The 27333-nt window shown below is 54.1% G+C and overlaps 1 protein-coding gene across 2 annotated transcripts; it reads right to left on the bottom strand.

The window, feature by feature from the left end:
• Positions 1-47: 47 nt before the first annotated feature.
• dpm2 (dolichyl-phosphate mannosyltransferase subunit 2, regulatory) lies at positions 48-21585 on the bottom strand. 2 transcript variants are annotated; one of them, XM_072488777.1, is made up of 4 exons: positions 21495-21585; positions 5253-5342; positions 2886-2988; positions 48-1263 (listed from the first exon to the last, which is right to left on the bottom strand). In XM_072488777.1, the coding sequence occupies exons 1-4, from the start codon at positions 21495-21497 to the stop codon at positions 1205-1207; spliced, it is 255 nt and encodes an 84-aa protein (XP_072344878.1). In that variant the 5' UTR covers positions 21498-21585; the 3' UTR covers positions 48-1204. The 2 variants fall into 2 exon arrangements, with proteins under 2 accessions (XP_072344878.1, XP_072344880.1); XM_072488779.1 differs by lacking the exon at positions 21495-21585 and adding an exon at positions 5834-5873.
• Positions 21586-27333: the final 5748 nt, after the last annotated feature.

Raw genomic sequence — 27333 nt, 5'->3', positions numbered from 1 at the left:
AGTACGTGACAGCGGTGACATTATTCTTCAACACACTCGCCAACACATACAGGAAGTGGTCTTTATTGTACTGCAGACTAAATCATGGTAAAGCTTCGACTTGGTTTCACAGCACTTTTTTTTAAAAATTAGAAATTTTGACAAACGGCCTTTGGAATTGGTGAACACAGCACTCACTCGTGTTAAACTCTTTCCCCAATGCTTTCTCGAGCTCCACAATGGTTTTGAAAAAAATCATTCATGGGATAGGAGCATCGCTGCCTAGGTCACCATTCATTGCTCATTGAGCAGGCCTTCTTGAACCGTTACAGTCTGTGGTGTAGATACACGCTCAGTGCTGTGAGGGAAGGAGTTCCAGGATTTTGTCCCAGCGACAGTGAAGAAACGGCCGATATATTTCCAAGTTAGGGTGGTGAGTGACATGGAGGGGAACCTCCAGGCGGTGGGTTTCCCAGGTATCTGCTGCTCTTGTCCATCTAGATGGTAGAGGTCGTGGGTTTGGAAGGTGTTGTCCAAGAAACCTTGGTGAGTTCATGCATTGCATCTTGAAGATGGTATACACGGCTGCCACTGTGCATCTGTGGTGGTGGAGGAAGTGAATGCTTGTGGAAGAGATACCAGTCAAGCAAGGGCTGCTTTGTCCTGGATGGTGTCAAGCCACAAGATTCCTAGCCAGCGAGCTGCTCTTGGAGCCACAGTATTCCTATGGGTAGTCCAGTTCAGCTTCTGTTCAATGGTAACCCCAAGGTTGTTGGCAGTGGGGGATTCAGCGATGGTAGTGCCACCGAATGTCAAGACAGCTTAACCCCTCCCGATAAGAACCATACCTGTCAGCCCCTCCAATGTATAACTATTAAGTAATTCAGCCTCGCCTTTCAACAGGCAATTTTACGCAAGCATTTCAAGACGAGACTGATTTTTGTCATATATAGTGTTTCTCTGAGACGAAGCACAATGTTCAACTTGCACACTGGAATTACAGTATTGATAGGTTAACACAAGGTGGCACTGTGTCCAAACCGTGGAATTCCACTACAGACTGGTTTATAATACATCAGACGGTCAAAAAACAACAATGTACAATAGCATCTCAAAGCAGGAAAGTTGGTTAATCCGCCGTCTGTAATTAAATCCTCGGTTTCCGCCGTTTTCTGACCTGGACGAGTTGACATTGGGGTAATCTGTATTCTCATTTGAATCCTGCTTAATCTATTTTCTTCGCAGGTTTTCTGTTTTTCCACATAACCATAGCAACAAACGTTCCTGGGAGAAAAGAGAAGAGAATAGAACAGTGTCAGGAAAATTCTGCTCTTAAGCCACAGAATTTACAGCACGCAAACAGGCCAATGAGGCCCAAGCGGTTTAGAATCAGCACAGGCCTCCTCCCACCCTCACCATGCCCTTCAATTCCTTTCACCCAGTGCGTTCCCGTTAAATGCATTGATGCTGTTAACCCCAACCAATCCTTCAGATTCCACATTGGCACCACTCCCTGGGTAAGGGTTGTCCCAAATTCTTTCCTGCAAATAAAAGGCAACTATCTTAGAATTATGGTTCCTGTTCTGGCCTTCCCTACAGGTGGGGACAGTGAACATAGAACATACAGTGCAGAAGGAGGCCATTCGGCCCATCGAATCTGCACCGACCCACTTAAGCCCTCACTTCCATCCTATCCCCATAACCCATCCTAACCCTTTTGGTCACTAAGGGCAATTTATCATGGCCAATCCACCTAACCTGCACATTTAGTGCTTCATTTCCCCAATTAGATCCCCTCAGAATTTGAAAGAGTTCTATCATGGCACCCTCCCCCTCTGAGCTTCCTCTTTTCTACAGTAAAGAACCCCAACTTTTCCTGCTCAATCTTTCCTGATGAATTCGAACCTCTCATTTCTCTCTCAGCTGTCAAATGTATTTCATTTCCTCCTACAGCGTGCATTCTTCTGCTGGTTACACATATCCAACGGGAAGCGATCGCAAGCTCTGCTCTGACTAGCTCCTAAGAGGCGCTGAAATAAAAGGACTTGAATTTATAAATCACATCTTCAGGATGTGCCAAAGTACTTTAGCTTCCATGAGGTTTCTGCGAAGACTCGTCACCGCAGTTCATGTGGGAAACACGGAATTGCACTCGGCAAGGCCTGGCTATTACAGGATCCGACAGTGGAGAAGGAGGCCATTCGGCCCATCGGGTCTGCATCGATCCTCTGCTAGAGCACCCTACCTAGGCCCACCCCAGCCCCATCCCCAACCCGCACATGTTTTGGACAATGTGATACGTGACTGGGTAATCGGTTTACCCGACGTTGGTTAAGGCATAAATATTGCCAGGGAATCAGAGGTGGCTCCTCTGCTTTGCTATGAATAATGTCTCGAGATCTTTTACGCCAGCTGAAAGGCGAGACAGTTTGACATTCGAAAGACGCGACCCCCTCAAAGCAGGGCTGGTTTGTCATGATTGCCTTTAACAACACGGGACCTATATAATAGTTTCTTTTAGACAGTGATGTTGGGAAAGATCACAAGCCTTAAAATAAACAGAATTCCAGCACACGTCATAGCTCTGAGTTCGGGAACACCCCCCAGAATCCAGAGACATTGTGACTGGGAATTGAGAGAACAGATGGATCGAGATTAAACATCTTCCCTTTTTGTTAATCAGTATTAATCTGAAGGTCTGCCTTAAAGTAACGTTACATAGTGGCCAACCGGGACTCAGTGTGAAACAAGAACCTGGACCACAGTTTCCTCCCCTACCACAGGGACCAATTTCCATCATCAATCATCCAACTGAAGGCGGCTGGCAGTGGTATCTAGCCGGCTGAGAGCGGCTCGAGTGCTTTGAGGAAGCAGTTACTGGCCAACAAAGAAGTCCGTGCACTCACCTACTAATAAAACCAGGAGCAGACCTGCGACGGCGGGGAGGATCACAGCATACTCACGTGCCAGGAAATAGCTGTGAAGAATGTGGCTACTGTCCACAAACGGCTGCAACACAAGAATGGCTTTGGTCAGCACATCTATTCACAATTTTTCAGGTCGGATTCGGTGAAAAACCACTTTCCTCCTGCAGGAGGCTGGAAGATATCAGTGTCTGATATCGGGACTGTTTAGTGGTGATTATTGTGCACGTGTTTGGGGGATTTTGACCACAACCCAAGTTGAAAAGGAGAGAAATAATGGTACCTCAATGCAGCCAAGGGATTGTTTGAGACATAAAGTATGACTGTTTTGTGCTTTTTAAAATAATAATTTTTAAAAAATAAATTTAGAGTACCCAATTATTTTTTTTCAAATTAAAGGCTTGTGGGTGTTAAACCCACACAGACATGGAGAGAATGTAATAATAATAATCATTATTGTCACGAGTAGGCTTACATCAACACTGCAATGAAGTTACTGCGAAAAGCCCCTAGTCGCCACACTCCGGCGCCTGTTCGGGTTCACGGAGGGAGAATTCTGAATGTCCAAATTACCTAACAGCACGTCTTTCGGGACTTTAAGAGGAGAAACTGGAGCGCCCGGAGGAAACCCACGCTGACATGGGGAGGACGTGCTGACTCCACACAGACAGCGACCCAAGCCAGGAATCGAACCTGGGACCCTGGCGCTGTGAAGTAACAGTGCTAACCACTGTGCTACCGTGTGGCAATAAGGTCAAACAGACACACGCACTGCAGTTTTTTTTCGTACCGTGTATAAGAAATAAGCAGCACTGAGTGACCATTCGGCCCATTGCGCCTGTGACAGCCCTTTTTGAAAGGACAACGCAGTGTAGCCACCTAAGTTGGCCAAGTCCCGATTTAAAATGGCGAACGGCAAAGACTGAAGGGAAATTCAGCCAACAAGGGCAGAAACCAGCAGGCGCAGGTTTGGTGTGTATTGAAACTCTGCAAAAGCCCAGACAGCATTGATACCGACCATCAGCATAATAATGTAGCAGCCATCTACATACTAATGAGCAATCCCCGGGAACAATAGCAACATTTGGGGGACACAAAACTAAGCCAGATTCCCCGGCGCCAGCAGGAGCCAACACAAAAGAGGCTAACGGACACCTCAAGACCGCCCATCGATCACGGAACCGCTCCAGTATTGGAGAAATCGAACCAAGCGATTGGAACAAAGTCCAATCACCTAGAACCAGGTACAGGGTCCGCCCCGAAAGGCGGGAAGCCCCTGGGGACTATAAAGTTAAGCCCCCAAGTTCAACTCGCTCTCTTCGTCCTGCCCGGGTCACCCAGCAACGTGAACCAACCTTGACCGTGACTGGTGCAGTGACCGCCGAAAGACCGTAAGTTTTAATTCAACGCTCGCTACGAGATAGGCGCTCCTAGCTACCAGTCCGTACCAACTTCGAATCCCGCAGACTCAGAACCCAAACGAAAGGCCATTTGTTCCCCTGACCTGGTGGGCCAGTCCGAAGTTAAGTGTAATCCTGTTAGTTGTAGAAGTAGCTTAGATGTAGAATTTGTGCATGAGTAGCGATTACTGTGTATAATAAATGTGCTTTGATTTGAATCTTACTAATCGGTGTATTGAGTTATTGATCATGACTTGAACCTCGTGGCGGTATCATAAAGATACCTGGCGACCCGAGAGCAAAGGTAATAAAACAGAGCAATTGAACCAACCGAAAAGTTAGCAACAGCAGCTACCCTTTCCTCGTAGCTATGTACCTAATGGCCATTTGAAGGAAGTCAATACGGAAGAGCTTTCTCCGCCCTTTCAGGCAATGATCACAACAATTCACTCGCAGTCTCACCTCCCTCTGGTTTTCCTACCAACTATCGTAAATCTGTGTCCTCTGGAAATGACCCTCCCCACCAATGAAAATAGTTTAACATTTAAATATTATTTTAATGCAAACTTCTTTTTTTTCCTTAAATATTTTTTTATGCGCCTCATTTTTCACATTTTCTTAATGCAAACTTCTTAACATTAAATTACTTAGACTACAGAGGGCTGAGAGTGCTCAGGTGATGAGTATAATCAGGACTGAGATTGATATGATTTTTGGGTACAATGGGAATTAATGGATATGGGGAGCAGGCAGGCAATTGGAAGGGAGGAGTGTAGATTAGCAACGATCATAATGAATGGTGGAACTGGATTGAGGGGTCAGAAAAGAGGGAAATTTAAAACAATGCTGGAAGTGAGTTCAAGGGCTAAGCGTTTTCCTGATTGATGAAAGTGTTTAAACTACCATTATCCGAATCTAGTATCACGTCATTTATAAAAACCGTGCTCACCAAGACGATGACCCAGATGGTGTAGTAGGTGAAAACGACCAGGCTGAAGCCCACCAGGCCCATTCCAACTACTTGATCTGCTCCAGTAGCCTGAGAGAGAAAACAACGAGAGGAAGTTAAGCAATGAACTTTGTAAAGCATGTTCTGCCTTCAGGAGCTAGTGACACTCACGTTACACCAGTACCAGGCAATGACCACATCCAACAAGAATCGAGCCAACTCTCCATGATGTTCAATGACATTACCATCGCTGAATCCCTCCAACATCAACACCCTGGAGCTTACCATTGACTGAACCAGCTGTATCAATACTATGGTTACAAGGACAGGAATGGTTGGGAATCCTGCGGAGAGTAACTCACCTCCTGACTCCCTAAAGTCTGTCCGCCATCTACAAGGCACAAGTCAGGGATGTGATGGAATTCTCCCCACTTGCCTGGATGAGCGCAGCTCTAACAGCACTAGAACTTCAACGCGATCCAGGACAAAACTTGGCATCTCAATCGCCATCTTAAACACTCACTTCACCACCACTATGGCAGCCATGTGTACTATCTACGAGATGCACAGCGGCAACTCACCAAGGTTCCTTCAACAGCACCTTCCAAATCCACGACCTCTACCACCTAGAAGACAAGGGCAGCGGAAACATGGGAACACCAGCACCTGCAAGTTCCCCTCCAAGCCACACATCATCCTGACTTGGAAATATATCGCCATTCCTTCAAATATCACTGGGTCAGAATACTGGAACTGCCTCCCTAACTACAATGTGGGTGTGCCTACACCAGATAGTTTCAGAAGTTCAGGAACACGGCTTACCACCACCTTCACAAGGGCAAAAGAAATAGACAACAATAGCTGTATTGCCAGCGACATTCACATCCCAAGAATGAACAAATTTTAAAAACGCAGAAAAATACTTTTCACTGTACCTTGGTACACGTGACAATAAACAAAATCTGGGCAACAGCCAAACCTCACATCGCCACATACCTATCAAAGCCTCAACCCCTTACGGGTTCCGCACAGCCCCTGAACAAACTAATCACAAACAAGAATGTGAGTGGAGTGCGAGAGGAGACTCTACCTCCACCAAAGTCAGGTCCCTGGCAATCACAACCGGCTGCTTCATTGCTGTACAGAGCATTGATCAGATCTCAACTGGGCAGGAACCGCATTCAATTCTGGATACAACCCTCAGGACGGATATGCTGGCCCTGGAGGAAGTTTACCAGAATATAACCGAGGCTGAATGACGAGGACATAAGAGATTAGCTGTGTGTAAACTTGGCTTGCATACCCTCGAGGTCTAAAATTAAGCGGGTGATCCAATCAAGGTGGGTTAGCTACCGAGAAACTATTTCCTCTGATGGGGAAAATCAAAAAGGGGACATATCTGAGAATCAAGTCATTCAGGAGAAAAATCAGGAGGCAGAATTCGTGCTACCTTTATTTATTCAGAGTGACACAAATGAGGGTTCTTTAGGAAATCAATATGAAGGAGCAGCGGAAAGCTACTTTATACCGAAAATAGTTTCCAGGAAGTTGATCGACAGAGAATAATAGCCACCTTCAGGGTGGTAGTTTTCATGTACTACACAATCTGGGTCAGTGTCTTGGTTAGCCTAGGTTTTATAAATGATACTATATAGATTTGGAGTACTTCCATTAAACAGAAAGTAGCAAAGTATTTGGACTCATTTCCAGGATTGTCTTAAATTTCTCCACGTTATGAAAATCATGGGAAATGCCTAAAAGCTGAAACATTGGAACTTGAGAAATGCTGATGCTACAAGGCTAAAATATAAAACGTCATGGGTTTTGTTCAAGTAAATTGGGAGGATATTGGATGGATAGTTACGGATGAAAGGTTTTGTTCAAGTACATTGGAAGGATGTTGGATGGATAGTTTCGGATGGAAGGTATCAGCTCTGGAGAATATAGAAATGGGATGTAGAAAACTGTAAGCAAAGAGGCAGACAAGATTTCAACGGTTATTGAAGTTGCTCTCATGCGATACTTTACAAAATTGGAAACCGCATCATTCAACATCAACACTGGAACAGAGGTCATTCACCCTCCTGAACCTGCCCCACCATTCATTTAGACCATGCCTGATCTCTACCTGAACTCCAACCATTCGCCTTGGTTCCACCTTCATAGATAGATAGAATTTACAGTGCAGAAGGAGGCCATTTGGCCCATCGAGTCTGCACCGGCTCTTGGAAAGAGCACCCCACCCACGGTCGACACCTCCACCCTATCCCCATAATCCAGCAACCCCACCCAACACTAAGGGCAATTTTGGACACTAAGGGCAATTTATCATGCCCAATCCACCTAACCTGCACATCTTTGGACTGTGGGAGGAAACCGGAGCACCCGGAGGAAACCCACGCACACACGGGGAGGATGTGCAGACTCCGCACAGACAGTGACCCAAGCCGGATTCGAACCTGGGACCCTGGAGCTGTGAAGCAACAGTGTTAGTCACTGTGCAGAGTGCAGGTAGAATGGGGCAAGGATTCTTTGGAGTTTTGAAGAATGAGAGGTGATCTCATTGAGACGTATAAAATGCTTCAGCTTGGCACGGTCGGAGCTGAGGCTGTTTCCCCTGGCTGGAGTGTACAGAACTAGTGGGCAGTCCTAGGATAAGGGGCCAGCCATTTCGGACAGAGATGAGAAATTCCTTCGCTCAGTGTGGTAAATCTTTGGAATTCTCAACCCGGGGAGGCTGTGGATTCTCAGTTGTTGAGTAGATTGCGATTGATAAATTGTTCGGCCGTTAACGGAATAAAGGGATATGAGGATAAGACAGGAAAGAAAAGTTGAGGTAGAAGATTAGCCGTGATGGAACCAATCTGGGGGGCCTGATGGCCTACTCATGATCATGTTTCTTGCAGTTTTACAACTGATTTGTGCTTTCGATAGAACGCTTTGTCCGACTTGTTCTTTGCTTCTCCCTTTGATTCTGTCTTTCATGTCTTTCCACTCTTGGGAACCCACGATCTTATGCTGAGGAAAATGGCGTTTTTGTCGAACTTGTTATTGTCACAAGTAGGCTTACATTAACACTGCACTGAAGTTACTGTGAAAATCCCCTAGTCGCCACATTCCGGCACCTGTTCAGGTACACAGAGGGAGAATTCAGAACTCCGTCTGTGGGGAGTCTGCACGTTCTCCCCCTGTGCCTGCGTGGGTTTCCTCCGGGCGCTCCGGTTTCCTCCCGCAAGTCCCGAAAGACATGCTTGTTAGGTGAATTGGACTTTCTGAATTCTCCCTCCGTGTTCCCGAACAGGCGCCGGAATGTGGCGACTCGGGGATTTTCACAGTAACTTCATTGCAGTGTTAATGTAAGCCTACTTGTGACAATAACAAAGATTATCATAGGAAAGTCCTCTCACCTGGGAACCTATCCGGGTGAGAGAAATAATTGCACACTCAGGTTGGTAAATACACAGAAATGAGTGAATGACAATGAGAAATAAATGATGATTCAGAGGGACAGACGGCAAAGATGTGCGGTTTGGGTGGATTGGTCATGCTAAATTGCCCTGTAGTGGGGTTGCTGGGTTACGGGGATAGGGTGGAGGTATGGGGTTTGGTTGGGTGCTCTTTCAGGGGCCGGTGTAGGCTCGATGGGCTGAACGGCCTCCTTCTGCACTGTCCATTCTCTGATTCTATGGTCACACGAACTCAGCTTTGCAGGAACTCAAAGAGCAAACTAACGGAGACTGCAAATGTAGAGAACAATCAAGAAATCAAAGCAGACTTGGGCGATTACTATTGGGCCGCCAATGTGGCAATGATACGTAAATGGATGATGGAGGGTGAGGGAGCGGCGTGGAAAAGACTGGAGAGAAAGTCCTGTAAAGGGACGAGTTTAGAGGCGCTGGTGACGGCGCCGCTACCGATCTCACCTAAAAAGTTTACCACAAACCCGGTGGTGGCAGCAACATTGAATATCTGGGGACAGTGGAGGCGACAGAGAGGGGTGCGGGGAGCCCTGGTGGGGTCCCCAATCAGGAACAACCATGGGTTCGCCCCAGGAAGAATGGATGGAGGATTTCAGAGCTGGTGCCAGTTGGGAATTAGGAGGGTGGGAGATTTATTTATAGATGGGACTTTTGCGAGCTTGGGAGCATTGGAGGAAAAGTATAAGTTGCCCCGGGGAAATTTCTTGAGATATATGCAGGTGAGGGCGTTTACTAGACAACAGGTGAGGGAATTTCCGTTGCTCCCGACACAGGGGATACAGGACAGGGTGCTTTCAGGGGTGTGGGTCGGAGAGGGCAAGGTGTCAGAGATTTACCGAGAGCTGAGGGAAGAGGGTGAGGAGTTGGTGGGCGAACTGAAAGGAAAGTGGGAAGAAGAACTAGGGGAGGAGATAGAGGAGGGTATGTGGGCTGATGCCCTAAGCAGGGTAAATTCCTCTTCCTCATGCGCCAGGCTTAGCCTGATTCAATTTAAGGTGCTACATAGAGCACACATAACGGGAGCAAGATTGAGCAGGTTCTTTGGAGTGCAGGACAAATGTGGGAGGTGTGGCGGGAGCCCGGCAAACCACGCACATATGTTTTGGGCGTGCCCGGCACTGGAAGGGTATTGGAAGGGAGTGACGGGAGTGATTTCGCGGGTGGTGAAGGCCCGGGTCAAACCAGGCTGGGGGTTAGCTCTATTTGGAGTTGCGGAAGAGCCGGGAGTGCAGGAGGCAAAAGAGGCCGACGTTGTGGCCTTTGCGTCCCTAGTAGCCCGGCGCAGGATCCTACTCATGTGGAAGGAGGCGAAACCCCCCGGACTGGAGGCCTGGGTAAATGATATGGCGGGGTTCATTAAACTGGAGCAGATAAAGTTTGCCCTGAGAGGATCGGCCCAAGGGTTCACCAGGCGGTGGCAGCCATTTCTAGGGGAACGTTAGAGGGAAGACAGATGACCAGCAGCAGCAACCCAGGGGGGAGGGTGGGGGGGGGGGGGGTTAGTTTAGTTTAGGTCAAAGATAAAGAGGTTTTGTTACTTGTGTATTGTTAAAAATTTCTGTATTGTTATTGTTGCGTTTGCTTTGTAAGAGGGGAAAAATTGTTGTTTGGGAAAAAAATTTCAATAAAACATATTTTTAAAAAAAGAAATCAAAGCAGAAAGTGTTGTAAAAACAGGTCTATGGAGAGAGAAAGAGTTGATGTTTCCATTCCATAATGACCCTTCATTGGAACTGGTCTAGGTCACGCCATATTCCAAAAGACTAGAGTGAAAAGCAAGTTACTGTGGAATACAGACAGAGAATAAAAGATATCTTTGAGGAATGTTGGCACATCTTTAAAACAATTCCGGTTTAGGAAACTTGGTATAAAAAAGGGAAAGAGGAGGCAGCACAAGGAATTCTCAGTGCAAGTGAAGCGATCGAAAATGTAAAGGATTTAGATGATATTAAAGTAACAAAGAAAAGTGTTATGTGGGTGGTAGAGAACGCAGAAACACTGAAAATGAGTAGATAGCTCCATGGAAAAATCAAAGAACTTATGAGTGATCAGGAGGAAAAAAACAACAAGCGTTCGCACAGTAAACAGGAAAGTATTTTCCATAATAAAAACAGGAAATGCTGGATAATCTCAGCAGGTCCGGCAGCATCCGTGGAGAGAGAACCGGAGTTAGTGTTTCGAGTCCGTATGCCTCTTTCTTCAGAGCTGAAGATGGGTAGAAATGTGATGGATTATAAAGTAGGAGAAGGGTTGGAGGAAGTGGAGCAGAATGGGTGGTCAAGGATAGGTTGGAGCTAAGGAGAGATTGACGAAAGCGTTACGGACACATGAGAAAGGGATTGTTAATGGTGGCTTTAAAGACTAAAGAAGGTGCTTATAGTGGCATAAAGGTAAAATAGCAGAATGTGTTAACAAAGGTCAGTGAAAGTAAAACTAATGAACGAGTGACAGCTGGCCATTGGCAGGGGGTGGAGGGGCGCTGCTTTGGGGTAAACAAAACAAAAAGTGGGGTAATGATGGAGGAGAAAGTTCACAGTCTAAAGTTGTTGAATTCAATGTCGAGCCCAGAAGGCTGTAATGTGTCTAACCGGAAAATGAGGTGCTGTTCCTCCAATTTGCATTGGGCTTCACTGGGGCATTGCAGAAGGCCAAGATGGACACGAGAGCAAGATGGAGAGTTAAAATGACAAGCGAGAGGAAGGCTGGGGTCGTTCTCGCAGATTGAACGAAGGTGTTCCACATAATGGTCATCCAGTCTGCGTTTAGTTGCGCCGGTGTAGAGGAGACCACATTGGGAGCAGCAAACACAATAAACCAAATTGAAGGAGCTATCACTGAAATGCTGCTAAACCTGAAAGGAATGTTTGGTGCCTTGGATGGTGAGGAGGGAGGAGGTAAACGGTACTGAGAGGGGGAGGGTGGTGGGAAGAGTGCTTCCGTGTCACAGAGTCTGTACTGAGGGAGTGCTGCACTGTCTGAGATCTGTACTGAGGGAGTGCTGCACTGTCTGAGGATCTGTACTGAGGGAGTGCTGCACTGTCAGAGGGTCAGTACTGAGGGAGTGCTGCATTGTCAGAGGGTCAGTACTGAGGGAGTGCTGCATTGTCAGAGGGTCAGTACTGAGGGAGTGCTGCACTGTCAGAGGGTCAGTACTGAGGGAGTGCTGCACTGTCAGAGGGTCAGTACTGAGGGAGTGCTGCACTGTCAGAGGGTCAGTACTGAGGGAGTGCTGCACTGTCAGAGGGTCAGTACTGAGGGAGCGCTGCACTGTCAGAGGGTCAGTACTGAGGGAGTGCTGCACTGTCAGAGGGTCAGTACTGAGGGAGTGCTGCACTGTCAGAGGGTCAGTACTGAGGGAGTGCTGCATTGTCAGAGGGTCAGTACTGAGGGAGTGCTGCACTGTCAGAGGGTCAGTACTGAGGGAGTGCTGCATTGCCTGAGATCTGTACTGAGGGAGTGCTGCACTGCCCGAGATCTGTACTGAGGGAGTGCTGCACTGTCAGAGGGTCAGTACTGAGGGAGTGCAGCACTGTCTGAGATCTGTACTGAGGGAGTGCTGCACTGTCTGAGATCTGTACTGAGGGAGTGCTGCACTGTGAGAGGGTCAGTGCTGAGAGAGTGCTGCACTGTCAAAGGGTCAGAGGAGCAGCGCTCCGAAAGCTAGTGACATCGAAACAAACCTGTTGGACTTTAACCTGGTGTTGTAAGACTTCTTACTGAGTTAGTGTGATCATAGAATCATAGAATTTACAGTGCAGGAGGCCATTCGGCCCATCGAGACTACACCAGCCCCTGAAAGAGCACCCTACCAAAGCCCATACCTCCACCCTATCCCCGTAACCCAGCAACCCCACTACAGGGCAATTTAGCATGACCAATCCACCCAACCCGTACATCTTTGCCGTCTGTCCCTCTGAATTATCATTTATTTCTCATTGTCATTCACTCATTTCTGTGTATTTACCAACCTGTGTGCGCAATTACACCAAAGATTTCTCTCACCCGGATAGATTCCTAGGTGAGAGGGCTGTCTTATGATAATAATCTTTATTATTGTCACAAGTTTTGCACCTTCTGCAATTGCAGGGGAAGGCGGTGTGGGAAGGGGATGGGGAGTTGGGCATGATGGAGAAGTGGACCAGGGTGTAACTGAGGGAACAGTCCCTGCAAAGTGCTGACTGGGTCGGGGAGGAGCGAGAGTGAGCGCGAGAGCGATGCGCTTCGTTGGGGCATCACGCTGGAGTTGGCAGCAATCGTGGAGGACAATCCTATGAATGCAGAGGTTGGTGGGGTGAAAAATTAGGACAAGAGGGAGCCTGTCATGGTTCTGTGTGGGATGCGATGGGGTGAGGACAGAGGTGCGGGAGATGGGTCAGACACAGGTGAAGCCCTAGCACCCACAGTAGGGGAGGCAAACCCCGTTTGAGGAAAAAGGCAGACAGGTCAGAAGAGCAGTTTTTGAAGGTGGCACCTTTGGAACAGGTGCGTTGGAGGTGGAGACACTAGGCTGGAGGCCTTATAGGAAGTGGAGTGTGAGGGGCTGTAGTCGAGGTAGCTGTGGGAGTCGGTGGGTTTGTAATGAATATTGGTGATCATCAGAAATAGAGACAGAGAGATCAAGAAAGGGAAAGGAAATGTCAGAGGTAGAGCGTGTGAAGATCAGGGAGGGGAGGAAATTAAAAGATAATATGGATACATTTTTCCAGGCCCAGATGATAGCACGCACGGCATCAATATGGTCATCGATGTAACAGAATAAGAGTTGTGGGGGAGGATCAGAGTAGGACTGGAGCAAGGAGCACTCCCTCCGTACTGACCCTCTGACAGTGCAGCACTCGCTCAGTACTGACCCTCTGACAGTGCAGCACTCCCTCAGTACTGACCCTCTGACAGTGCGGCACTCCCTCAGTACTGACCCTCTGACAGTGCGGCACTCCCTCAGTACTGACCCTCTGACAGTGCGGCACTCCCTCAGTACTGACTCTCTGACAGTGCAGCACTCCCTCAGTACTGACCCTCTGACAGTACAGCACTCCCTCAGTACTGACCCTCTGACAGTGCAGCACTCCCTCAGTACTGACCCTTTAACAGTGCAACTCAACACTCACTCACGCTCTCTCTCAGTACTGACCCTCATAGTGGTCACTCTCTCTCTCAGCACTGTCTCTCACAGTGGTCACTCTCTCTCTCAGTATTGACCCTCACAGTGGTCACTCTCTCTCTCTCAGAACTGGCCCTCAGTGGTCACTCTCTCAGTACTGACCCTCAGTGGTCACTCTCTTTCTCTCAGTACTGTCTCTCACAGTGGTCACTCTCTCAGTACTGACCCTCAGTGGTCACTCTCTCTCTGTGCTGACCCTCACAGTGGTCACTCTCTCTCTCTCAGTACTGAACCTCACAGTGGTCACTCTCTCCCAGTACTGACCCTCAGTGGTCACACTCTCTCAGTACTGTCTCTCACAGTGGTCACTCTCTCTCTCAGTACTGTACCTCAGTGGTCACTCTCTCTCTCAGTACTGTACATCAGTGGTCACTCTCTCTCTCAGTACTGTCTCTCACAGTGGTCACTCTCTCTCTCAGTACTGTCTCTCACAGTGGTCACTCTCTCAGTGCTGACCCTCAGTGGTCACTCTCTCAGTGCTGACCCTCAGTGGTCACTCTCTCAGTACTGACCCTCAGTGGTCACTCTCTCTCTCAGTACTGACCCTCAGTGGTCACTCTTTCAGTACTGACCCTCAGTGGTCACTCTCTCTCTCTGTACTGACCCTCAGTGTTCACTCTCTCTCTCAGGACTGACCCTCACAGTGGTCACTCTCTCTCTCAGTACTGACCCTCACAGTGGTCACTCCCTCTCTCTCTACTGAACCTCACAGTGGTCACTCGCTCTCTCAGTACTGACCCTCACAGTGGTCACTCTCTCTCAGTACAGACCCTCAGTGGTCACTCTCTCCGTCTCTCCCTCAGTACTGACCCTCAGTGGTCACTCTCTCGCTCAGTACTGACCCTCACAGTGGTCACTCTCTTCTGAGTACTGACCCTCACAGTGGTCACTCTCTTCTGAGTACTGACCCTCAGTGGTCACTCTCTCTCTGTGCTGACCCTCACAGTGGTCACTCTCTCTCTCAGTACTGACCCTCAGGGGTCACTCTCTCTGTGCTGACCCTCACAGTGGTCACTCTCTCTCTGTGCTGACCCTCACAGTGGTCTCTCTCTCTCTCAATACTGACCCTCACAGTGGTCACTCTCTCTCTCTGTGCTGACCCTCAGTGGTCACTCTCTCTCAGTACTGACCCTCAGTGGTCACACTCTCTCAGTACTGTCTCTCACAGTGGTCACTCTCTCTCTCAGTACTGTACCTCAGTGGTCACTCTCTCTCCCAGTACTGTCTCTCACAGTGGTCACTCTCTCTCTCAGTGCTGACCCTCAGTGGTCACTCTCTCAGTGCTGACCCTCAGTGGTCACTCTCTCAGTGCTGACCCTCAGTGGTCACTCTCTCAGTGCTGACCCTCAGTGGTCACTCTCTCAGTGCTGACCCTCAGTGGTCACTCTCTCAGTGCTGACCCTCAGTGGTCACTCTCTCAGTGCTGACCCTCAGTGGTCACTCTCTCAGTGCTGACCCTCAGTGGTCACTCTCTCAGTGCTGACCCTCAGTGGTCACTCTCTCAGCGCTGACCCTCAGTGGTCACTCTCTCAGTGCTGACCCTCAGTGGTCACTCTCTCAGTGCTGACCCTCAGTGGTCACTCTCTCAGTGCTGACCCTCAGTGGTCACTCTCTCAGTGCTGACCCTCAGTGGTCACTCTCTCAGTGCTGACCCTCAGTGGTCACTCTCTCAGTACTGACCCTCAGTGGTCACTCTCTCAGTACTGACCCTCAGTGGTCACTCTCTCTCTCTCTCTCTGTACAGACCCTCACAGTGGTCACTCTCTCTCTCAGTACTGACCCTCAGTGGTCACTCTTTCAGTACTGACCCTCAGTGGTCACTCCCTCTCTCTGTACTGACCATCACAGTGGTCACTCTCTCTCTCTCTCTCTCTCAGGACTGACCCTCAGTGGTCACTCTCTCTCTCAGTACTGACCCTCAGAGGTCACTCCCTCTCTCTCTACTGACCCTCACAGTTGTCACTCTCTCTCTCAGTACTGACCCTCACAGTGGTCACTCTCTCTCAGTACTGACCCTCAATGGTCACTCTCTCCGTCTCTCCCTCAGTACTGACCCTCAGTGGTCACTCTCTCGCTCAGTACTGACCCTCACAGTGGTCACTCTCTCGCTCAGTACTGACCCACAGTGGTCACTCTCTCTCTCAGTACTGACCCTCACAGTGGTCACTCTCTCTCTGTGCTGACCCTCACAGTGGTCACTCTCTCTCTCAGTACTGACCCTCAGGGGTCACTCTCTCTGTGCTGACCCTCACAGTGGTCACTCTCTCTCTGTGCTGACCCTCACAGTGGTCTCTCTCTCTCAGTGCTGACCCTCAGTGGTCACTCTCTCTCTGTGCTGACCCTCACAGTGGTCACTCTCTCTCAGTACTGACCCTCAGTGGTCACACTCTCTCTTTGAGTACTGACCCTCACAGTGGTCACTCTTTCTGTGTGCTGACCCTCACAGTGGTCACTCTCTCTCTCAGTACTGACCCTCACAGTGGTCACTCTCTCTCTGTGCTGACCCTCAGTGGTCACTCTCTCTCTCAGTACTGACCCTCAGGGGTCACTCTCTCTCTCAGTACTGACCCTCACAGTGGTCACTCTCTCTGTGCTGACCCTCAGTGGTCACTCTCTCTGCAGTACTGACCCTCAGTGGTCACTCTCTCTCTCTCTCTCAGTACTGACCCTCAGGGGTCACTCTCTCTCTCAGTACTGACCCTCACAGTGGTCACTCTCTCTCTCAGTACTGACCCTCAGGGGTCACTCTCTCTGTGCTGACCCTCACAGTGGTCACTCTCTCTCTGTGCTGACCCTCACAGTGGTCTCTCTCTCTCAGTGCTGACCCTCAGTGGTCACACTCTCTCTTTGAGTACTGACCCTCACAGTGGTCACTCTTTCTCTGTGTGCTGACCCTCAGTGGTCACTCTCTCTCTCAGTACTGACCCTCACAGTGGTCACTCTCTCTCTGTGCTGACCCTCACAGTGGTCACTCTCTCTCTCAGTACTGACCCTCAGGGGTCACTCTCTCTCTCTCAGTACTGACCCTCACAGTGGTCACTCTCTCTGTGCTGACCCTCAGTGGTCACTCTCTCTGCAGTACTGACCCTCAGTGGTCACTCTCTCTCTCAGTACTGACCCTCAGAGGTCACTCTCTCTCTCAGTACTGACCCTCACAGTGGTCACTCTCTCTCTGTGCTGACCCTCACAGTGGTCTCTCTCTCTCTCTCTCAATACTGATCCTCACAGTGGTCACTCCCTCTCTCTGTGCTGACCCTCACAGTGGTCACTCTCTCTCTCTGTGCTGACCCTCAGTGGTCACTCTCTCTCTCAGTACTGACCCTCAGTGATCACTCTCTCTCTGTGCTGACCCTCACAGTGGTCACTCTCTCTCTGTGCTGACCCTCAGTGGTCACTCTCTCTCTCTCTAAGTACTGACCCTCAGTGGTCTCTCTCTCTCAGTACTGACCCTCACAGTGGTCACTCTCTCAGTACTGACCCTCACAGTGGTCACTCTCTCTCTCTGTGTGCTGACCCTCACAGTGGTCACTCTCTCTGCAGTACTGACCCTCAGTGGTCACGCTCTCTCTCAGTACTGACCCTCACAGTGGTCACTCTCTCTCTCTCTGTGCTGACCCTCAGTGGTCACTCTCTCTCTCAGGACTGACCCTCACAGTGGTCACTCTCTCTCTCAGTACTGACCCTCAGTGGTCACTCTCTCTCTCAGTACTGACCCTCACAGTGGTCACTCTCTCTCTCAGTACTGACCCTCACAGTGGTCACTCTCTCTCTCTCTCTCTCTCTCTCTCTGTACTGACCCTCACAGTGGTCACTCTCTCTCTCAGTACTGACCCTCAGTGGTCACTCTCTCTCTCAGTACTGACCCTCACAGTGGTCACTCTCTGTGCTGACCCTCAGTGGTCACTCTCTCTGCAGTACTGACCCTCAGTGGTCACTCTCTCTCTCAGTACTGACCCTCACAGTGGTCACTCTCTCTCTCAGTACTGACCCTCAGTGGTCTCTCTCAGTACTGACCCTCAGTGGTCACTCTCTCTCTCACAGTGGTCACTCTCTCTCTCAGTACTGACCCGCACAGTGGTCACTCTCTCTCTCAGTACTGACCCTCACAGTGGTCACTCTCTCTCTCAGTACTGACCCTCACAGTGGTCACTCTCTCTCTCAGTACTGACCCTCACAGTGGTCACTCTCTCTCTCAGTGCTGACCCTCAGTGTTCACTCTCTCTCTCAGTACTGACCCTCAGTGGTCACTCTCTCTCTCAGTACTGACCCTCACAGTGGTCACTCGCTCTCTCAGTACTGACCCTCAGTGGTCACTCTCTCTCTCAGTACTGACCCTCATAGTGGTCACTCTCTCTCTCTCAGTACTGACCCTCACAGTGGTCACTCTCTCTCTCTGTGCTGACCCTCACAGTGGTCACTCTCTCTCTCTCAGTACTGACCCTCAGTGGTCACTCTCTCTCTCAGTACTGACCCTCACAATGGTCACTCTCTCTCTCAGTACGGACCCTCAGTGGTCACTCTCTCTCTCTGTGCTGACCCTCACAGTGGTCACTCTCTCTCTGTGCTGACCCTCAGTGGTCACTCTCTCTCTCTCTCTCTCAGTACTGACCCTCACAGTGGTCACTCTCTCTCTCTCAGTACTGACCCTCACAGTGGTCACTCTCTCTCTCTCTCTCTCTCAGTACTGACCCTCACAGTGGTCACTCTCTCACTCAGTACTGACCCTCAGTGGTCACTCTCTCTCTCAGTACTGACCCTCACAGTGGTCACTCTCTCTGTGCTGACCCTCAGTGGTCACTCTCTCTGCAGTACTGACCCTCAGTGGTCACTCTCTCTCTCAGTACTGACCCTCACAGTGGTCACTCTCTCTCAGTACTGACCCTCACAGTGGTCACTCTCTCTCTCACAGTGGTCACTCTCTCTCTCAGTACTGACCCGCACAGTGGTCACTCTCTCTCTCAGTACTGACCCTCACAGTGGTCACTCTCTCTCTCAGTACTGACCCTCACAGTGGTCACTCTCTCTCTCTCTCAGTACTGACCCTCACAGTGGTGTCACTCTCTCTCTCAGTGCTGACCCTCACAGTGGTCACTCGCTCTCTCAGTACTGACCCTCACAGTGGTCACTCTCTCTCTCAGTACTGACCCTCACAGTGGTCACTCGCTCTCTCAGTACTGACCCTCAGTGGTCACTCTCTCTCTCAGTACTGACCCTCACAGTGGTCACTCGCTCTCTCAGTACTGACCCTCAGTGGTCACTCTCTCTCTCAGTACTGACCCTCAGTGGTCACTCTCTCTCTCTCTCAGTACTGACCCTCACAGTGGTCACTCTCTCTCTCTCTGTGCTGACCCTCAGTGGTCACTCTCTCTCTCAGGACTGACCCTCACAGTGGTCACTCTCTCTCTCAGTACTGACCCTCAGTGGTCACTCTCTCTCTCAGTACTGACCCTCACAGTGGTCACTCTCTCTCTCAGTACTGACCCTCACAGTGGTCACTCGCTCTCTCAGTACTGACCCTCAGTGGTCACTCTCTCTCTCAGTACTGACCCTCACAGTGGTCACTCTCTCTCTCAGTACTGACCCTCACAGTGGTCACTCTCTCTCTCAGTACTGACCCTCACAGTGGTCACTCTCTCTCTCTGTGCTGACCCTCACAGTGGTCACTCTCTCTCTCTCAGTACTGACCCTCACAGTGGTCACTCGCTCTCTCAGTGCTGACCCTCACAGTGGTCACTCTCTGTCTCAGTACTGACCCTCACAGTGGTCACTCACTCTCTCAGTACTGACCCTCACAGTGGTCACTCTCTCTCTCAGTACTGACCCTCAGTGATCACTCGCTCTCTCAGTACTGACCCTCACAGTGGTCACTCTCTCTCAGTACTGACCCTCACAGTGGTCACTCTCTCTCTCAGTACTGACCCTCAGTGGTCACTCCCTCTCTCAGTACTGACCCTCAGTGGTCACTCCCTCTCTCAGTACTGACCCTCACAGTGGTCACTCTCTCTCAGTACTGACCCTCACAGTGGTCACTCTCTCTCTCAGTACTGACCCTCAGTGGTCACTCGCTCTCTCAGTACTGACCCTCACAGTGGTCACTCTCTCTCTCTCAGTACTGACCCTCACAGTGGTCACTCCCTCTCTCAGTACTGACCCTCAGTGGTCACTCGCTCTCTCAGTACTGACCCTCACAGTGGTCACTCTCTCTCTCTCAGTACTGACCCTCACAGTGGTCACTCCCTCGCTCAGTACTGACCCTCACAGTGGTCACTCTCTCTCTCTCAGTACTGACCCTCACAGTGGTCACTCTCTCTCTCTCAGTACTGACCCTCACAGTGGTCACTCTCTCCCAGTACTGACCCTCACAGTGGTCACTCTCTCTCTCAGTACTGACCCTCACAGTGGTCACTCTCTCTCTCTCAGTACTGACCCTCACAGTGGTCACTCTCTCTCTCTCAGTACTGACCCTCAGTGGTCACTCCCTCTCTCTCAGTACTGACCCTCACAGTGGTCACTCCCTCTCTCTCAGTACTGACCCTCACAGTGGTCACTCTCTCTCTCTCAGTACTGACCCTCACAGTGGTCACTCTCTCTCTCTCAGTACTGACCCTCACAGTGGTCACTCTCTCTCTCTCAGTACTGACCCTCAGTGGTCACTCCCTCTCTCTCAGTACTGACCCTCACAGTGGTCACTCCCTCTCTCTCAGTACTGACCCTCACAGTGGTCACTCTCTCTCTCTCAGTACTGACCCTCAGTGGTCACTCCCTCTCTCTCAGTACTGACCCTCACAGTGGTCACTCCCTCTCTCTCAGTACTGACCCTCACAGTGGTCACTCTCTCTCTCAGTACTGACCCTCACAGTGGTCACTCTCTCTCTCAGTACTGACCCTCACAGTGGTCACTCTCTCTCTCAGTACTGACCCTCAGTGGTCACTCTCTCTCTCAGTACTGACCCTCAGTGGTCACTCTCTCTCTCTCTCTCCCTGTACTGACCCTCAGTGGTCACTCTCTCTCTCAGTACTGACCCTCACAGTGGTCACTCTCTCTCTCAGTACTGACCCTCAGTGGTCACTCTCTCTCTCAGTACTGACCCTCAGTGGTCACTCTCTCTCTCTCTCTCTCCCTGTACTGACCCTCACAGTGGTCACTCTCTCTCTCTCTCTCCCTGTACTGACCCTCACAGTGGTCACTCTCTCTCTCTCTCTCCCTGTACTGACCCTCACAGTGGTCACTCTCTCTCTCAGTACTGACCCTCAGTGGTCACTCTCTCTCTCAGTACTGACCCTCAGTGGTCACTCTCTCTCTCTCTCTCCCTGTACTGACCCTCACAGTGGTCACTCTCTCTCTCTCTCTCCCTGTACTGACCCTCACAGTGGTCACTCTCTCTCTCTCTCTCCCTGTACTGACCCTCACAGTGGTCACTCTCTCTCTCAGTACTGACCCTCAGTGGTCACTCTCTCTCTCAGTACTGACCCTCAGTGGTCACTCTCTCTCTCTCTCTCCCTGTACTGACCCTCACAGTGGTCACTCTCTCTCTCTCTCTCCCTGTACTGACCCTCACAGTGGTCACTCTCTCTCTCTCTCTCTCTCTATTTCTCACTCACCATTTCCAGTCTGTGGAGCTTCCTCTCTTCAACTTCCGGGGTTACGGGTAAAGGTCAGCGGGCTGTCCAATTGGCGCTTCCGGCCCCGCCCCCTCCCCTCCCAGCCGGGCTGGCCCCCTCCCCCTCCAGGCAGGCCCCGCCCCGTCCCCATCCCCAGCCTGGCAGGCCCCGCCCCTCCCCAGCCGGGCAAGCCCCCTCCCCTCCCCATCCCCCGCCGGCCAGGCCCCGCCCCCTCCCCAGCCGGGCAAGCCCCCTCCCCTCCCCACCCCCAGCCGGGCAAGTCCCGCCCCCTCCCCCCCTCTCTCCGGCTGCCGGCTCTGTTTCGCTCTGTTTGATTCCGGCAGTGGTTGAGTTTTGGGTCTATTCCCCAGTGGTCCGTCAGGCTGTCAGTCATCGCGCCCCGCCCCCTTTTACCTGCGCACGCGCGCTGCATCCTAGCCGCGCCACAGCGCAGCGCCACCAACCGCTGGGAGGCAGCAACTCCCTTCAGAACCTCAACCCACCCAACCCAGTCCAGCCCAGCTCAGCTCAGCACAGCCCAGCACAGCCCAGCTCAGCCCAACCCAACCCAGCACAGCCCAGCCCAGCTCACCCAGCTCACCCAGCTCAGCCCAGCTCACCCAGCTCAGCCCAACCCAGCCCAGCTCAGCACAGCCCAGCACAGCCCAGCTCAGCCCAACCCAACCCAGCTCAGCCCCGCACAGCTCACCCAGCTCACCCAGCTCAGCCCAGCTCAGCCCAACCCAACCCAGCTCAGCCCCGCACAGCTCACCCAGCTCACCCAGCTCAGCCCAGCTCACCCAGCTCAGCCCAACCCAACCCAGCTCAGCCCCGCACAGCTCACCCAGCTCACCCAGCTCAGCCCAACCCAACCCAGCTCAGCCCCGCACAGCTCACCCAGCTCACCCAGCTCAGCCCAGCTCACCCAGCTCAGCCCAACCCAACCCAGCTCAGCCCCGCACAGCTCACCCAGCTCACCCAGCTCAGCCCAACCCAACCCAGCTCAGCCCCGCACAGCTCACCCAGCTCACCCAGCTCAGCACAGCTCAGCCCAACCCAGCTCAGCACAGCCCAGCACAGCCCAGCTCAGCCCAACCCAACCCAGCTCAGCCCCGCACAGCTCACCCAGCTCACCCAGCTCAGCACAGCTCACCCAGCTCAGCCCAACCCAGCTCAGCACAGCCCAGCTCAGCCCAACCCAGCCCAGCCCAGCTCAGCCCAGCCCAGCTCACCCAGCTCAGCCCAACCCAACACAGCACAGCCCAGCCCAGCACAGCCCAGCTCAGCCCAGCTCAGCCCCGCACAGCTCACCCAGCTCAGCCCAGCTCACCCAGCTCAGCCCCGCACAGCTCACCCAGCTCAGCCCAACCCAGCTCAGCACAGCCCAGCACAGCCCAGCTCAGCCCAACCCAGCCCAGCCCAGCTCAGCCCAGCCCAGCTCACCCAGCTCAGCCCAACCCAACACAGCACAGCCCAGCACAGCCCAGCTCAGCCCAGCTCAGCCCAGTCCAGCTCACCCAGCTCAGCCCAGCTCACCCAGCTCAGCCCCGCACAGCTCACCCAGCTCAGCCCAACCCAGCTCAGCACAGCCCAGCACATCCAGCTCAGCCCAACCCAGCCCAGCCCAGCTCAGCCCAGCCCAGCTCACCCAGCTCTGCCCAACCCAACCCAGCACAGCCCAGCCCAGCACAGCCCAGCTCAGCCCACCCAATCCAGCACAGCCCAGCCCAGCACAGCCCAGCTCAGCCCAGCCAGCTCACCCAGCTCAGCCCAACCCAACCCAGCACAGCCCAGCCCAGCACAGCCCAGCTCAGCCCAGCCCAGCTCACCCAGCTCAGCCCAACCCAGCCAAGCACAGCCCAGCCCAGCACAGCCCAGCTCACCCAGCTCAGCCCAACCCAATCCAGCACAGCCCAGCCCAGCACAGCCCAGCTCAGCCCAGCCCAGCTCACCCAGCTCAGCCCAACCCAACCCAGCACAGCCCAGCCCAGCTCACCCAGCTCACCCAGCCCAGCTCTCCCAGCCCAGCACAGCACAGCTCACCCAGCTCACCCAGCCCAGCTCTCCCAGCCCAGCACAGCACAGCTCACCCAGCTCAGCTCACCCAGCTCAGCCCAACCCAGCCCAGCCCAGCTCTCCCAGCTCAGGCCAGCACAGCCCAGCACAGCCCAGCCCAGCTCACCCAGCTCAGCCCACGCAGCTCAGCCCAGCCCAGCTCGCCCAGCCCAGCCCACCCAGCTCAGCCCAGCCCAGCTCACCCAGCTCAGCCCAACCCAGCCCAGCACAGCCCAGCTCAGCCCAACCCAACACAGCCCAGCTCACCCAGCTCAGCCCAGCTCACCCAGCCCAGCCCCGCACAGCTCACCCAGCTCAGCCCAACCCAGCCCAGCTCACCCAGCTCAGCCCAGCTCACCCAGCCCAGCCCAGCTCACCCAGCTCAGCCCAGCCCAGCTCACCCAGCTCAGCACAGCCCAGCTCAGCCCAACCCAACCCAGCACAGCCCAGCCCAGCTCACCCAGCTCAGCCCCGCACAGCTCACCCAGCTCAGCCCAACCCAGCCCAGCTCACCCAGCTCACCCAGCTCAGCCCCGCACAGCTCACCCAGCTCAGCCCAACCCAGCCCAGCTCACCCAGCTCAGCCCAACCCAACCCAGCACAGCCCAGCCCAGCTCACCCAGCTCACCCAGCTCAGCCCCGCACAGCTCACCCAGCTCAGCCCAACCCAACCCAGCTCAGCCCAGCTCACCCAGCTCAGCCCAGCCCAGCTCAGCCCAACCCAGCTCAGCCCAACCCAGCCCAGCACAGCCCAGCTCAGCCCAACCCAGCTCACCCAGCTCAGCCCAGCACAGCTCACCCAGCTCAGCCCAACCCAGCCCAGCTCAGCACAGCCCAGCTCACCCAGCTCAGCCCAACCCAGCCCAGCTCAGCACAGCCCAGCCCAGCACAGCTCACCCAGCTCAGCCCAGCTCACCCAGCTCAGCCCAGCTCACCCAGCCCAGCTCAGCACACCCAGCTCAGCCCAACCCAGCCCAGCTCAGCCCAACCCAGCCCAGCACAGCTCACCCAGCTCAGCCCAGCCCAGCCCAGCTCACCCAGCTCACCCAGCTCAGCCCAACCCAGCCCACCCAGCTCAGCCCAACCCAGCCCAGCTCAACCCAGCCCAGCCCAGCTCACCCAGCTCAGCCCAACCCAGCCCACCCAGCTCAGCCAAACCCAGCCCAGCTCACCCAGCCCAGCTCAGCCCAGCCCAGCTCAGCCCAACCCAGCCCAGCTCAACCCAGCCCAGCTCAGCTCAGCACAGCTCACCCAGCCCAGCCCAGCTCAACCCAGCCCAGCTCAGCCCAGCCCAGCCCAGCCCAGCCCAGCCCAGCCCAGCTCAGCCCAGCCCAGCCCAGCCCAGCCCAGCCCAGCCCAGCTCACCCAGCTCAGCCCAACCCAGCCCAGCTCAGCACAGCCCAGCTCAGCCCAGCCCAGCCCAGCTCACCCAGCTCAGCCCAACCCAGCCCAGCTCAGCACAGCCCAGCACAGCTCACCCAGCCCAGCCCAGCCCAGCTCATCTCAGCTCACCCAGCCCAGCTCAGCCCAGCTCAGCTCAGCCCAGCCCAGCTCAGCCCAGCTCAGCTCAACCCAGCCCAGCCCAGCCCAGCTCACCCAGCCCAGCTCAGCTCAACCCAGCCCAGCTCAGCCCAGCCCAGCTCAGCCCAGCCCAGCTCAGCTCACCCAGCTCAGCCCAGCCTAGCCCAGCTCACCCAGCCCAGCTCAGCACAGCTCAGCCCAGCTCACCCAGCCCAGCTCAGCCCAGCCCGGCCCAGCTCAGCCCAGCCCAGCCCAGCTCACCCAGCCCAGCCCAGCCCAGCTCACCCAACTCAGCCCAGCCCAGCTCAGCCCAGCTCACCCAGCCCTGCTCACCCAGCTCAGCCCAGCCCAGCCCAGCTCACCCAGCCCAGCTCAGCCCAGCCCAGCTCAGCTCACCCAGCTCAGCACAGCTCAGCCCAGCTCACCCAGCCCAGCTCAGCCCAGCCCGGCCCAGCTCAGCCCAGCCCAGCCCAGCTCACCCAGCCCAGCCCAGCCCAGCTCACCCAACTCAGCCCAGCCCAGCTCAGCCCAGCTCACCCAGCCCTGCTCACCCAGCTCAGCCCAGCCCAGCCCAGCCCAGCTCAGCCCAGCTCACCCAGCCCTGCTCACCCAGCTCAGCCCAGCCCAGCCCAGCTCACCCAGCCCAGCTCAGCCCAGCCCAGCCCAGCCCAGCTCAGCTCACGCAGCTCAGCTCAGCCCAGCCCAGCCCAGCTCACCCAGCCCAGCTCACCCAGCCCAGCTCAGCCCAGCTCACCCAGCTCAGCCCAGCTCAGCTCACGCAGCTCAGCTCAGCTCAGCCCAGCCCAGCCCAGCCCAGCTCAGCCCAGCCCAGCTCAGCCCAGCCCAGCTCAGCTCAGCTCAGCCCAGCCCAGCCCAGCCCAGCTCAGCCCAGCCCAGCCCAGCCCAGCCCAGCCCAGCTCAGCTCACCCAGCCCGGCCCAGCCCAGCTCAGCTCAGCCCAGCCCAGCCCAGCCCACCCAGCCCAGCTCAGCTCAGCCCAGCTCCACCCAGCCCAGCCCAGCCCAGCTCAGCCCAGCCCAGCACAGCTCAGCCCAGCACAGCCAAGCTCAGCTCAGCTCAGCCCAGCCCAACCCAGTTCAGCCCAGCCCAACCCAGTTCAGCCCAGCCCAGCCCAGCTCAGCTCAGCCCAGCCCAGCTCTGCCCAGCCCAGCCCAGCTCTGCCCAGCCCAGCCCAGCTCACCCAGCACAGCTCAGCCCAGCCCAGCTCTGCCCAGCCCAGCCCAGCTCACCCAGCACAGCTCAGCCCAGCCCAGCACAGCTCACCCAGCACAGCTCAGCCCAGCCCAGCCCAGCTCAGCCCAGCTCAGCCCAGCCCAGCTCAGCCCAGCCCAACCCAGCTCACCCAGCACAGCCCAGCCCAACCCAGCTCAGCCCAGCCCAACCCAGCTCACCCAGCACAGCTCAGCCCAGCCCAACCCAGCTCACCCAGCCCAGCACAGCCCAGCCCAACACAGCTCACCCAGCCCAGCTCAGCCCAGCCCAGCTCAGCCCAGCCCAGCTCAGCCCAGCCCAGCTCAACCCAGCTCAGCCCAGCCCAGCTCAGCCCAGCCCAGCCCAGCTCAGCTCAGCTCACCCAGCCCAGCTCAACCCAGCCCAGCCCAGCTCAGCACAGCCCAGCTCAACCCAGCCCAGCTCAGACCAGCCCAACCCAGCCCAGCTCACCCAGCCCAGCTCACCCAGCCCAGCACAACCCAGCCCAGCTCAGCCCAGCCCAGCCCACCCAGCTCAGCTCAACCCAGCCCAGCTGAGCCCAGCTCACCCAGCCCAGCTCAGCCCAGCCCAGCTCAGCCCAACCCAGCCCAGCTCAACCCAGCCCAGCTCAGCTCAGCACAGCTCACCCAGCCCAGCCCAGCTCAACCCAGCCCAGCTCAGCCCAGCCCAGCCCAGCCCAGCCCAGCCCAGCCCAGCTCAGCCCAGCCCAGCCCAGCCCAGCCCAGCCCAGCCCAGCTCACCCAGCTCAGCCCAACCCAGCCCAGCTCAGCACAGCCCAGCTCAGCCCAGCCCAGCCCAGCTCACGCCCAACCCAGCCCAGCTCAGCACAGCCCAGCACAGCTCACCCAGCCCAGCCCAGCCCAGCTCATCTCAGCTCACCCAGCCCAGCTCAGCCCAGCTCAGCTCAGCCCAGCCCAGCTCAGCCCAGCTCAGCTCAACCCAGCCCAGCCCAGCCCAGCTCACCCAGCCCAGCTCAGCTCAACCCAGCCCAGCTCAGCCCAGCCCAGCTCAGCCCAGCCCAGCTCAGCTCA

The sequence above is a fragment of the Scyliorhinus torazame genome, chromosome 22 (genome assembly GCF_047496885.1).
Source record: "Scyliorhinus torazame isolate Kashiwa2021f chromosome 22, sScyTor2.1, whole genome shotgun sequence".
Lineage (NCBI taxonomy): Eukaryota > Metazoa > Chordata > Chondrichthyes > Carcharhiniformes > Scyliorhinidae > Scyliorhinus > Scyliorhinus torazame.
Note: the sequence above shows the minus strand (reverse complement) of the source record. Positions and strands in the feature narration are given on the sequence as shown.

Coding starts and splice junctions, on each gene's coding strand:
- dpm2 (XM_072488777.1), bottom strand. Junction 2,989..5,252: donor CCATCTGGGTCATCGTCTTG/GTGAGCACGGTT, acceptor CTTGTGTTGCAG/CCGTTTGTGGACAGTAGCCA. Junction 1,264..2,885: donor GCTCCTGGTTTTATTAGTAG/GTGAGTGCACGG, acceptor CTTTTCTCCCAG/GAACGTTTGTTGCTATGGTT.